Below are 13,452 nucleotides of genomic sequence, written 5' to 3'. Positions count from 1 at the left end.
TCTTTAGAGAGGAAATGCCATATGTTATGGTAACTCAGGACAAGGCTTGTTCAAATAATTCCAGCTATTGCCTCTATTCCCTTGGCAAAGAATAGGAATCTTTCACAGATGTTCACTTTAGACCTTTTTTTAGTACATTTTAATGCAGTATTCATATCAATGAGACCAGCATTTCTAAATTATTATTTAAATTGATGATTGAGTGTAGATGTCCCAGTTTGAGGATATGATCTCTGTAGCACTACCAGCAATTCAGCTGTGATTCAGGGGGTGGGACTGGATATCGCCACTACAGCTCCCTTCCCCCATGCAGTGGGATGGATCAGTTTCTCCTTAGCGATTCTTTCCTTCATGGATGCGGCTGCCAGTCAGGACAGAAAGGAATGTGAGGCCATTAAATCTGAACAAGTGAAATAGTTCAGTTGACTTACAATTTGATTGTTATATTCTGGTGCTTTTTCTGACCATCACCCTATGCAATGCTCTTGTTCCAGGAGAGTCGGATCTATGCAGTAGCCAAGTCTGGCATGAGGCTGTCGGAGGTGGCCCTCGGGACTGACTCTCCCAACTGGAGTAAGTTTGAGATAAGATTCATCCAAAGAGAGAGCTTAGGCTGAGGTTGTAAGACATTAGCCTCTGGCTGTTCATGTTTTCTCCTTTTCTTGCCTGTTTTCAAATCAGATCTCATCCTGGCTGTCAGCCAGGTTGAGGAAGATATCTGGGCCTAGATGGGTATGCCTACACTGCATCTTAGAGTGAGCCTCCCAGTCCAGGGCCACATATTTATGCTAAGCAGGGTTTGATTTAGTGCACTAAAAATAACTATGTAGATGTTGCTCGGGCTCTCGAGCCTGGGGGAGGGAGTGAGAGCTGCAATGTCAAAGCAATGTTGACACTGCTATTTTTAGCACGCTAGCATGAACCATGCTAGCATGAGTTTGTGGACCTGGGCTGGAAGACTTGCCCTCAGTTGCAGCACAGAAATACCCTGAAGGACCAATCCTTTTTTTTTTTTGTCCTCTATGTTAAGTAACTTCTAGGGGAAGGGCGGGGGGGCGCGATTTACCCCTTTCCGCACTTATGACAAGACACTTCTCTGCATACCTTGCTGTTGCCTGCCTGTGATCTGCTCTCAGGCTGTGGTGACCCCACCATCATATTCCACCTATTTCTGAGCTCCCACGACCTTTGGTGACCTATCAAAATGGCACAGGAAGCTAGGCATGGAACCTTCCAAAATGAAGAAGGGGAAGGCAGTTAGGGAATTAAATATTTGGCATGGTCCTCTGGCACTGACTTCCTTGGGCATAGTGCTCTGACTGGCATCTCTGTGGTATGTGTGTGAACCTTGGTAAGTTGACCCTATGTAGCTACAGGGATTAAATAGATCTAAGGCTAGCCCTGGGCCCACAAAGTGGGGAGCAATGGAATACCTTTCTTGTGTTCTCTATTAGTAAGATGGCCAAACAGTCTCACCCTAGTTCAGTTAAGTCATGGTTGGTCCTGCACTTCTCCACCAGAATGCTAAAATCTCCTGGTTCTGCCTCTCACTATGTGGTTCACTGTGCCTGGCTGCCATCACCCTGGGAGGAATGCAAGGGTAGGTGAGGTGTCCTATAGGCACAGTGGAAGAGGAAGTGCAGTCACCTTCGAGAACATTCCAAAATTAGTAATCCCCACAACCTTTGCAAGATCAAGTCTTCCAGATCTGCCTCCTTCTCACTAGTTCGTCTTGTTGAGGTTCCCTATTGCTACCTTGTGCCTTCACATCTACTTCCCTCCAGTAAAACCTGCTGTTTTTTCACCAGTCTTTGTTCTCTCTCTAAATTTTCTAGTTTCGAATTTTCCATCATATTCAGCTTCTGGGCCATTCACTTGTCTTATCTACAGAAATGTAACTGTTCCAGTCTACACTACGCTGAAGGGGGTAAGGGATTACTATACTTCACCTTTTGTGTTAAGGAAAGAATGGGGAGAATTGCCACCATCTTGAGAGTAGCAAGGGACAACACTGAGCAGACAAGAGGGCTTGAGAATGCCAGGGAGCCCTGCAGACTGACAGGCTGCAGTGGAGTAGCAGATGCCACATACACACACGGTAGTAATAGATATATTTAAAACTATTTTATCTTTGCCAAACTGAGGGCAATATTGGCAACTTGCTAAGTCCCTGAATACATCATCAAATTTGCATAAAGTGAAATTTAGAAAGGTTCAGTCCACTGAAGCTACAGATCCCCATTCGAGGAGGACAGAACCCTGGTATATGTTTTAGACTAGGCAGTTCTTGGGAAGCTTCAGGAAGATGGGTATGGTGGAGACTAGTGAGGTCTTGGAGGATGGAGGCCGGAGGAGAATGAAATAGAAGATGGATTTTGGGAGCCCAAGGGGAAAGATTGGGTTTGTGAAGCCCTAGGAAGACAGAATCTGGGGAGACTCAGGAATATGGGACCTGGAGGGGAACATGGCCTGGAGAGTCCCTGGAGAAAGAGGAATGAGAGTTGAAAACCTCAGCATGATGGTGAGTGCGGTGAGAGGGCCTGGGTAGCTTTGAAGAAATAAGACTGGCCCTGTTCTGTTTGTGCTGTCTCTTTATGAATTGTAGCATGTGTTTGTACTGGAGAGCCTCCTTCCTCGCATTCTGATCTTGAAGGCTTGTTTTCCAGAAAGCCACCCAGATCAGCAACGTTCCTTTCTTAGATGAGTCCTCAGGCTCTGATGATGACTGCAGCTCCCATGCCAGCTTCAGGACCTCCAATGGTGGATCTGAGATCAGAAAGACCAGCATGCCAGGCAGCCCTCGTGCTGTGAAACGAGGTAAGGCAAACCCAGTAAATTGGGGAGAGCAGGCAGACTTGGGCTGCCAACCATTGCTCAGTAAAAACCAGTCTTCTAGAATAGTTCTTAGTCTACGATGGAACTCTGACACCAGGACCAGTTTGGGGATCTCTCCATTTGATTGTTACAGCCAAATGATTGTGACACATAGATCCTTGGAACCATGAGCTTTTACACATTAGTTGTATGCTAAAAGAAACACCTTTTTCTTTCCAGGCCATCTGTTAGGCATGCTAGTGCCAACTCATGTCAATCAACTTCTTGTTGGCTCCTGTTAGCTCTGTCACAGCTGTTAAATTCTGCACCAGAAGCCAAATGGCACTTAAAAAGGTGCACAATTATTTCCTGCCTTTGGAGCATCAGATAAATTGCATCCTGATCAGTATAAGTGAAGGTGAAAAACATGAGAATGAGAACTGACGTATGGATCCAATCTAACTTTCCAAAAAGCAGCACTGTCATTGCAAGTGGCGAACAATAAACCTGAATTCTGTATATATGGTTTAAAATTGTCTCTTCTCAATGCTGTACATGGTTTAAAATGGTCTCTTCTCGTGCTGTACTGGCTAATGTGTCTGTGTGCCACTGGAATCTAGAGGCAGAAGGATTACAGAAAGTGAAGCTGTACTATTAGTAACAGATGATCAGGGTTCTCCTTTAGTTCAAGTGGTAGAAGCTTGTGGTTTGACAGCAGCGGTTCTTGAGCTCTATTAGTTAAAATTCTCATGTGTAGTTTGGATAGTGAGTATCTTGCCTGTATTTAGGCAGCCCTGAATTCACTACATTATAGAATTCCTTCCCATTCTCATGTTTACAGAATAATGGGTTCACAGGCCTGGGTGGTGGGATTTGGATGTCCAAGATTTGGAACAATATCTGATTGATTTGCTCACCTTAAGCCAAGTAGCTTTGGGGTTGAACTGGAGGCTTTTTCAGACAGGCAGGCTCAGGGTGCAAGTTACAGATCTCACACAGATCCTGAGCACATAGGATTCCCATTGTCCCTTAATTCCTGGCAGGTGTCTCTATGTCCTCGCTGAGCTCAGAGAGTGATTATGCCATTCCTCCTGATGCCTACTCCCTGGATGGTGACTATTCAGAGCCAGAGCACAAGCTGCAGCGGACATCTTCCTATTCCACTGATGGTGGAGTCTGCAGTGTAAGTTTTATGCCCCCTTGGACATCAATTCTGGGATATGGACACAGCACTGACCCTGAAAGGGGAGTGGCAAAGCTACAGTATGAAGGATCTGCCATGCCAAACCAGACTGTTGATCCAGCTTGTCTCTGGCATCAGCCACTGCCTGATACTTCATAGGAACCCCCATAATGTACTTGGCCAACTGTGTAGTGCTGAGCATTGGCAATACAGTCCTTCCTGACCTTGGGGCCATCAGCATGAAGCTTGATTATCCATACCAGTTTTCTGCACATCCCACTCTTCTTTAGGTGATGGTTGTGACCTCACCCATTTGTACAGAAACAAAAAGTTCTTCATTTGGAAACATGGGAGGCATTTTGACCTAGTGATTAGAGCAACAGAGCAGGAGTCACAAGACCCAAGTTTTATTGCCAACTCGGCCACTGATTGATTGTGTGATATCAAGCAAGTTGCTTCACCGCTCTGTGCCTCAGTTTCCTCCTCTATAAAATGGGAGTAAAGATAATTGCACATCTCTGTAAAGAGCTTTGAGATTACCAAATGAAAAGCGTTCCATAAATACCCAGTGTTATTTTATCATTGCTGATATGGGCTTGCTTCTGCAAGCACAGCTACAACGTGCTGCATCAACGAGAATGCTCCTTTGCAGCCACCACATTACTCCTGCCTAGCAGCAAGGTAAGGACAAAGCGTGAAGCACATAGCTCAGTGGCATGAGATGTATTTTGTTTAACCTCCCATCTCCCCACCTCAGCCACAAATTATAGACTTCACGCAGGGACCACTTAGTCAAACTCTATAGCCTGTGTTATTCAGGAGGCCACACTAGATGATCATAGTGGCCTTAAAAATCAATGAATTTCTCATGTGAATCCATTATTTACCCACCCCTCCACCCATTTTTTTATTCTCTTATTCTTGAAAGTAAATGAGTATACATGCAAGAGGCTTGAGACTTACTGCTGCCTAGAGCTTACCCGTACTTCATTTATGTTTGAAGAGTGCTTAGCACGTTGTATGGGGAAATAATAATTTTCAATGATTCAGGCAATCTGTGAAAGCATGACCAGTCCTGCCTTCCAATATCTTCTTCACTGCCCCACACATCCACCATAGTACTTACACATACATGAGCAGTAGCAGATTCTCAAAGTTATGCAGTGATGTGGGCCCTGATATCTGACAATCTGGGCTGGAGAGAAGATGGGGGATGCTGGAGACCTGGCAGATGGCAGCCCTTGGTGTGGGCACTTCTCAGTTGCTTTCATCTTGAGCTCAGGATAATCCACCTATCTTTTATCCTCTAGGAGCCCATGGAGAAATCGGGCTATTTGCTGAAAATGGGCAGCCAGGTGAAGACATGGAAGAGACGTTGGTTTGTTCTGAGAAATGGACAAATCATGTACTACAAGTCTCCGGTGAGTGAGACACAGGGGAAAGGCCGCTTGAAGTCTGAGTTAGTTTCATTAACCGGTGAAAGGTACCACATGGATAGCTCTGGCAACTGAAATCCTCTGTTTATTCACATAACAGAGACCACATGGGCAGCTGCAGTGCAGACTTGCCCCCCACTACCCTGCAAATATGCCTCACCCCGAGCCTGGGTACGACCCCAAGGATGAGGGGAGTCTCCATTCAGTCATTGGTTTCTCTGTTCAGACAGAGGGGCCGTGTGTAGTGGTGGTTTTTGTGAAATAACAACATATCCACTAGGAACTGGCTTGAAACTTTTGACTGACAACACACAGACCACTGAAAGGAAAAAAAAAAAAGTGTTTATCCTCACATTGATCTTACTGTAATATGAAAGCAAATGCAAAAATAAATGCAAGTGCAATATTAAGGGCATGCAGGTAGGCACTCAGATGTGAAGAAGTTAGAAAATTAGGACTGACCACAGACTCCTAACTCTTCTCCTTGTACAAACATACGATTCAGTGTTAACTGCATGGTCCCATACTGTTTCTCAAATAATACAATAGCATACCATTTTTTCCACCTAGTGGTAGGTGATCATTTAAAGAGTACTACAATATATACACACAAGGGGCTGTATTGTGTTGCCAGTTTAATTTTCATATGTCCTGAGTTTTAACTGTGTAACATTAACATTTTCTTTCATATGATTTCCTTGGAATGTAGGCATTGCCAAATCAGCTAACAGGACCTTCTAGTCCAGTATCCTAGCTACAAAAGTGGCCAACATGAGATGCGTCACAGGGTGGGATGTATGTGTGCGCGCAAGAAATTCTACAGTGGACATTTATCCCCTCCTAGGGGATATTTCTTCCTCACTCCCATCAGTTTGTGGCTGGCTTATGACCTGAAATATGAGTGGGTTTTAATATTTTCTTTTTTAAATCCTACCTATGGTAATTTTAAATGTTTTCATTATCCATAAGCCCTCATTCTTTTAAAAATCTTACAAACTTTTGACATCTCAGCTATTTAATGGCAGTGAGTTCCACAGATGCATTGGGTAAAAAAATAGGTTTCCTTTTGTTAATTTTAAATTTGTTAGTGTAAAAAGACAGGTTTCAGAGTAGCAGCCGTGTTAGTCTGTATCCGCAAAAAGAAGAACAGGAGGACTTGTGGCACCTTAGAGACTAACAAATTTATTAGAGCATAAGCTTTCGTGGACTACAGCCCACTTCTTAGTGGGCTGTAGTCCACGAAAGCTTATGCTCTAATAAATTTGTTAGTCTCTAAGGTGCCACAAGTCCTCCTGTTCTTCTTTTTAGTGTAAAAAGTTAATGTAAAAAGAGAGATTCAAAGAAGTGTAAACAGGAGCACCCAATTCACCATCACCATATCATTCATTCTTTTATTTACATCTGTTCTCTAAACAGTCGCAGTCTTTTTATTTTCTCCTCACACAGAAGCCTACCAAGGCCCCTAATAATTATTACTCATCTCTGACCTGTCCTCACATTTCTGGAGATAGCGTGACCAGAACTAAATGCATTATTCTAGGTGAGGGTACACAATTGAATTCTGTAATGGCATCACAATACTTTCAGTGTTCTTTTCTATTCCTTTCCTTATGTATCTTTTTTTTTTTTTCCTTTTGACATCTGCTACACATCGAGCAAATGTTCTCTCTTTTATCCACTATTTTGTGAAGCTGTTCAAAAAGCTACGAAAATTGGGTTGCTCTTCCTTTACAGCAGCGATGCTAATTACTCTCTAACATATCACATTTTTCAAAGTGTTAATAATTCTGTTTTTTAAATACTGTTCAACCATTTTTTCTGGTACTCAAGTAAGTCTTACTCTCTTGTAATTCCCAGACCTATTCCTAGTGCCTTTGTTAAGATAGATACAATATTTGCTATCCTCCAGTCCTCTGTCAAAGAACTTATTTTGATGAGAGATTGCATAACTTTATTAGCAGCTCACCCAGTTAATTCTTAAATTTCTTCAGAACTCCTGAATCAATCTCATCTGCACCTAATGACTTCTCGTTCTTAAATTTATCATTTTGTTCCAGCACCTCATCTTAAACACATCAAAAAAGTAGGTCTGAGGAATGTCTCTGCAGAAAGGAAATTACTTAGCTTCTCTGCAATGTCCTTATTCTCCTTAAATTTTCTCTTTACTCTCTGGTAGTCTATCAGGTTCAACGGTTGCCTCACAGGCTTCCTACTTCTATTATAAAAAAATGTCATTATTTGTTTCTATGTTTTTGGCTATTTACTCTTCAATTCCCACTTTGCACTCCTAACTTCTGTCTTACATTTTACCTACCATTATTTCTTTTTCTTTTCTATAGACTTAACTTGGGCTGGGTTTCCATTTTCTGAAGGATACCCATTTGGCTCAAATAACATCTGCTTTAAAGGTAAAAAAGGAAATTATGCAGTTTTATGACTAAGAAGCACCAGCCAGGCCAGGTTAACTGGTGCCTATCAATATTGCTACTAAAGTATGCACTTGTACACCAGTCAGCCAAAGGGCAATTAGTTTGTTAGTCTTACATGGATTTCCATACCTGTGTAAGAATGTACCCTTGAAAGTGCACAGTATAAGAAATCCTAAAGATGGCATAAAGACCAGCCCTGCAGATCACTCATTGATTCACTTCTGGTAATCCTCCTGGGGGCTTCCTAGTGGAAATGATCACACAAAAGGAAATTAAGAATTAGTCTCTCATCAGCTAGTAGCTGCTCTGCTACTGATAGCCGCTCATTGGGGAAGAAAAATAGTTCAACTGTGGTGGAATTTTTCAAAAAAATATGGGAGTTGTTATGGAAAATTTAATGCACCAATTACGTACCCAGCAAAACAGACAGCCATTTATTCAATATTCAGACAAAGTACATTCACCTGCCAAAAAAACCAACACCAAAAACCCAGCACACCTTTCCAATTTTTTTGAATATTAACATCTGATCGACTTACCTGGTCTGTTAAATGCATGTAATCAGAGATTTCACTCAAAAAATTTTTTTTTAAAAAGCCAGAACAAAACACTAAAAGAACATGTCATGGATAGTGTGAAGATGCTCACTCTGTAACATGTTAACACCCTGTTAAAAAGAGAGATCTGATTGCTATTACCGTATAATGTTTCTCTAAACAAAAGTTCACTGTTGTAATGATTGTTGTATTGTCTCTGACATTTACAGATTTCTAAAATCTGTTAAAACTTCCTAAACAGAGAAATAGCTTTAAATAAAAAGCATCCTGCTCTTCCGTCTCTGCACATTCTTGATTAGCATAGTGTGGGGATATCTCATATTGGTGGTGCCTATGGGCATGGGTGTGCTGTACTTCCATCCCTGGGAGCTAAGTTCTCATTAGCCTGGTGGAGGAGGCACCTCTCAGTCTGTCCCTAGGGTGGCAGCCACATGTTGCCTAAAATGCATCCAGGTGTGATGTCTCATACTCCATACTTCTAGCTGGCTGATGAAGCTAGTGCTGATCCTTTTGAGATTGTTGCCTTTTTCTTCACAGAGCGATGTTATCCGCAAGCCTCAGGGGCAGGTTGAGCTGAATTCTTCTTGCCAGATCATTCGGGGTGAAGGGTCCCAGACGTTTCAGGTGAGAATTGCGTTTTGACCTTGCACATAACCACATGCACAAGGATGTAAACAGGGCTGAGTGGGAGAGGAGTTACTTCAGTCTGGATGGTGTACCTGGTCATGACAGATGTGTATTGACTTTCCTGGCTTTTATTTGCCTTGTGTTTCAGCTTGGGGAGGCAGTCAGTTTTGTATAAAAATGCGCAAAGGTCCAAAATGCAACCTAAACCCAGCTTTCTGATGTTTAAAGAAGTTCAGATAACTTTCTCCCCTCTGCATTTCCCTCTGTGCAGCCAGCACCTTCTTAAGAAAGGTTGAGCCTTTGTGAGAGAGTCTGTTATTGTGCTGCTTCTGGCCCAACCAAAAGCAGTGGTACCAGGAATCTTCTCGGCGAGACCATTCTCATAAGGTTTGGAGAAACATCTACAATTTTGGGTGCATCTCGAAACTGAGTCTCCAAACCATTTGAAATTGGCCCATCACTAGCCCTACTTGTCCTAGGGCAAGGCATCAATGCCAGGGGACTTCTTTGTAAAGGAGATGAGATATTAAAGCCTCCCTTGCATTCTGAGTGGGACTGGCATAGAGTGAGCTCCCTTCTGCCCTTCTCACACTGAAGTTAACTGAGAGTTAATGGTAATATCTTGTATTCATGAAACAGCTTTCCTCTCAAAGGACTCCAAAGCACTTTGGAAGCTATTGAGGGCAGAGGGCAAAAATAGGCTATAAATATGGATGTATAAATAAAGAAATAGACAATACTTCACCCACCACTAAAATGCAACCACCTCTATAGTGACATATAGCAGCTACTTAATAGACCTAAGCAACATTGCAGAACAAGAGAGGAAATGAAGAAGAATCTAGTATCCAGCAAAAATATGGGGGGAATTTACAGATGTAGCATGTAACTATTTGAGTTTGAATTTGGCCAAGGACATAGGGGTTAACTTCGCTACTCTTATAAAAATAGCCATATGACCATACGACTCAACATCTGAAGGAGAGATCACACGTGATCAGACTCTGACATTTCCCTGCCTCCTTTCCCTCCAGCTCATCACTGAAAAGAGGACCTACTTCCTGACAGCAGACTCTCCCAACATCCTGGAAGAATGGATCCGTGTTCTGCAGAGCGTTCTCAAGGTGCAGGTGACCAGCTCTGCTGCGGTCCCTCAGAATGATGCCAAACCCACTGTGAAAGGCTGGCTCACCAAGGTAAGGTGGCTCTACCCCAGTCAGTCTCCCTCCACACCCAATGGCCTCACAGACAACAGCCCTCTGGGTTTATATACCGAGGGCCTGCAAGAAGTGTGTGTTTTAATTCTCCCTGGAAACTTGGGGGTTACAGAGAGGCAGAGGTGGATTCCTGAAGTTCAAAGGATCAGGGAAAGAGGTTATGATAATTATATACATTGAAGAATGGAATAGAGCACCCTATCAGGACACATTGACCCTCTTCAATAGTACAGTGCAAGAAGAATGCAAAATATTTTACAGCAATTAAAGTAAATGCTTTTATAATGTCACATATAATTAACGTATGGAACTTGCTGCTGTAGGATATTATCAAGAAAATTATCTAGGAAGGTTTCAAATGGATTGGACACTTATTCATATAAGAATAGCATCGGCAGTTATTTTAGTCAGGATACACTTCCAGGCACTATGGATTCTCATTCTTCAGGACAAAAAATGATCACTACTTGGAGTCAGGAAAGAATTTTGTATTCTCCCCATAGAACAGTGTTGCACAAGATGCATTATGGGGCTCCTTCATGCTGCACTGGCCAATGTCCAAGTGAAGACTAAAGTCTGGCTGGTCTGTAGTTTGCTCAGGGCAGTGGCTCTCAACCTTTGCAGACTACTGTACCCCTTTCAGAGGTCTGATTTGTCTTGCATACCCTCAAGTTTCATTTCTCTTAAAAACTACTTGCTTACTAACTCAGATATAAAAATATAAAGGGTCATAGCACATTATTACTGAAAAATTGTTTACTTTCTCATTTTTACCATATAATATAAATATTTTACTAACATTTCAGTGTATAGTATATAGAGCAATATAAACAAGTCATTGTCTGCATGAACTTTTAGTTTGTACTGACTTTGCTAGTACTTTTTATTTAGCCTGTTGTAAAACTAAGCAAATATCTAGATGAGTTGATGTACCCTCTGGAAGACCTCTGTGTACCCCCAGGAGTACATGTATCCCTGGTTGAGAACCATAGGAGATAGGTCACCAGACTACATGGCCCATTGGTCTGTTCCTGTGTAACAGGGAAAAGGTCACTAGACTAGATAGTCCATGGGTCTGCTTTGATATGTTGAATATTTATCATTATTTAAACATTTTTATTTATGTATTTTGTATATTGCATTTCAAAACACAATAACATTTTCAGAAGGATCTCAGGATATGTGTACACTGCAAAGAAAAACCCCTGGCACAGAGTCTTGGAGCCCGGGTCAGTTAACTGGCCCTCCCACCTCTCTGGGTTTCAGAGCCCAGGCTCCAGCTTGAGCAGTACATCTACCCTGCTATCTTTAGCCCTGCAGCTCAAGCCCAAGTCATTTGACCTGGTCTCAGACTCAGCGCCATGCATTTTTCTGTACAGTCTAGACATACCCTCAATTACTTAGGCACCTACATTCCATTTTCAAAAGCATCTAACTGGCTTAGGTGCTTTTGAAAATGTTTCCCTGCATCTTTGCAGGGATCACAAATGAAAGATAGTTTACACTAGATCAGAATAACCAGTATAGAGAACCTTCCAACAAGAGATTTGAATGGAAAGAAAAAATCCCCAAAACTACTGCTGGCAATGCAGTAGGATCCAGTCCCTAGGTTAAAATCTTTCATTCCTTTGTCCTTCTGTAGGTGAAGCATGGTCACTCTAAGTTGGTTTGGTGTGCACTGATTGGGAAAACCTTTTACTACTATCGAAATAATGAGGACAAGGTACTTTGTGTTCCTTCTGCTATGTCTCATGTAGCTTCTATCTTCCTTTACCTACTATCCTTTCTTACTCCAACAATCCCATCCTCTCCCTCACTTCAGCCCCAACTAGTAACTCCCACTCTGCAAAAATGCCTACACCTCCTACTAGAAATACAAATACATTAATAGTCTTTAAAAATACCAAAGACATATAACTAACAAGGTATGTTCCTGCTGTCTCCCAGATCACTCCACTTATCTCTCTCTCACTTCCTTTGTCTTTGTGCCTGCAAATCCCACCCCTGCTCAGGGAATGTCAAGCCCTTGTTCTGGGCTCAGCTTCCCACAGCCCTCCACTAAGCCTTGCTGCAAGAGAGCTTCCCGGAGCATTCCACTCACCCAGGCCTCCCTACCCATGTGAATCCTACCCCTACCCTGGGACTCACCCTCCAGCATCCACTCTCATGTTTCACATTCAGCTTCCCTTAATCAGGCTGGTTCTTCTCCTTGTTCCTAAGGCCTCTGTACAAGTTCTCTTGTAACTCAGCAGGGGCTCCGCCCACCTCTGCCCAAACCTCATCAACAACATTCTTCGCCTTTTGCTCTTCCCACAGGGTCTCTGTACAGCTCTCCTCTGCTTCTCCTGGGGGTTCTCACCTGCCCTTCTCTGAATCTCACCCTGCTATCACACAGTTCTCACCTGTGCTGCCCTTGCCCTACAGCCCAGGTGTCTTCACTTAAAGCCAATTAGGAGGCAGCTGATGAGTCCCATGTGCACTGGACCCTGCTCCTTAAAGGGTCCAGTCACCCAGAGATAAGGGCCCTAATTCCTGACTGGGATTCTAGTGCTAGTACAATACAATAATAATAATAATGGGAGAAGGATTGGGGCCATAGTTTGTAAAGTACTTTAGGCTCATGAAGGAGGAGAGGTGCTACAGAAATGCAAAATGATACTATCACTTTTATATAATTGGAACATAGAATTATAGTTTAGTTCTTGCATCTTCTAGCACTCCCAGCTATCTGACCAGGGTTTCCTGGTTTCAGTTTCTTCTTTTTCTCCATCTTCTCTACACAAAGACAGGATACTTATCTTAGTTCATTTCCTTTTCCCAGTGTCCTCTGGGGCATTTGCACATACGCAAGTCAAAGGTGGAGGAGGTGGACCGTTCCTGTGACTCGGATGAAGATTATGAAGCCACTGCAGGGGGTCTCCTCTCATCCCATTACACCCTGGTGATTCACCCGCAGGATCAGAGTCCCACCTACTTACTCATTGGTACCAAACATGAGAAGGTATGAGTTGGTGTCTTTGGAGAGCAGAGATATGTGATGCTGGTATAACTTGGCACCAGTGAGTGGAAAATACAGATGGTTAAACCAGTTTGGATAAGATAAGAACCAACCCAAAAGTTCCCCCAAACTCAACCCCAACAGGCGAGTTGAGATTTTGAATCTGCTTTAATGATTTTCTTTTCCCTTCT

The 13,452-nt window shown here is 42.8% G+C and overlaps 1 protein-coding gene across 7 annotated transcripts in view; it reads left to right on the top strand.

Moving 5' to 3' along the window:
* PLEKHH1 (pleckstrin homology, MyTH4 and FERM domain containing H1) overlaps positions 1 to 13,452 on the top strand; it is a 95,851-nt gene that overhangs the window by 43,782 nt on the left and 38,617 nt on the right. For 6 of the 7 annotated variants that reach the window (XM_065592913.1, XM_065592911.1, XM_065592915.1 and 3 more), the window contains exons 8-16: positions 495 to 573; positions 1,836 to 1,927; positions 2,667 to 2,817; positions 3,858 to 3,997; positions 5,308 to 5,418; positions 8,957 to 9,043; positions 10,081 to 10,242; positions 11,906 to 11,986; positions 13,085 to 13,264. In XM_065592913.1, coding sequence (XP_065448985.1) covers positions 495 to 573; positions 1,836 to 1,927; positions 2,667 to 2,817; positions 3,858 to 3,997; positions 5,308 to 5,418; positions 8,957 to 9,043; positions 10,081 to 10,242; positions 11,906 to 11,986; positions 13,085 to 13,264 — 1,083 coding nt within the window. The remainder of the gene's footprint in view (positions 1 to 494; positions 574 to 1,835; positions 1,928 to 2,666; positions 2,818 to 3,857; positions 3,998 to 5,307; positions 5,419 to 8,956; positions 9,044 to 10,080; positions 10,243 to 11,905; positions 11,987 to 13,084; positions 13,265 to 13,452) is intronic. The other variant, XM_065592912.1, reaches the window with a different exon arrangement.

This window comes from Chrysemys picta, chromosome 4 (assembly GCF_011386835.1).
Source record: "Chrysemys picta bellii isolate R12L10 chromosome 4, ASM1138683v2, whole genome shotgun sequence".
In the NCBI taxonomy this organism is placed as follows: domain Eukaryota; kingdom Metazoa; phylum Chordata; order Testudines; family Emydidae; genus Chrysemys; species Chrysemys picta.
The sequence above is the reverse complement of the archived record's forward strand: the minus strand, read 5'-3'. Positions and strand labels throughout refer to the sequence as shown.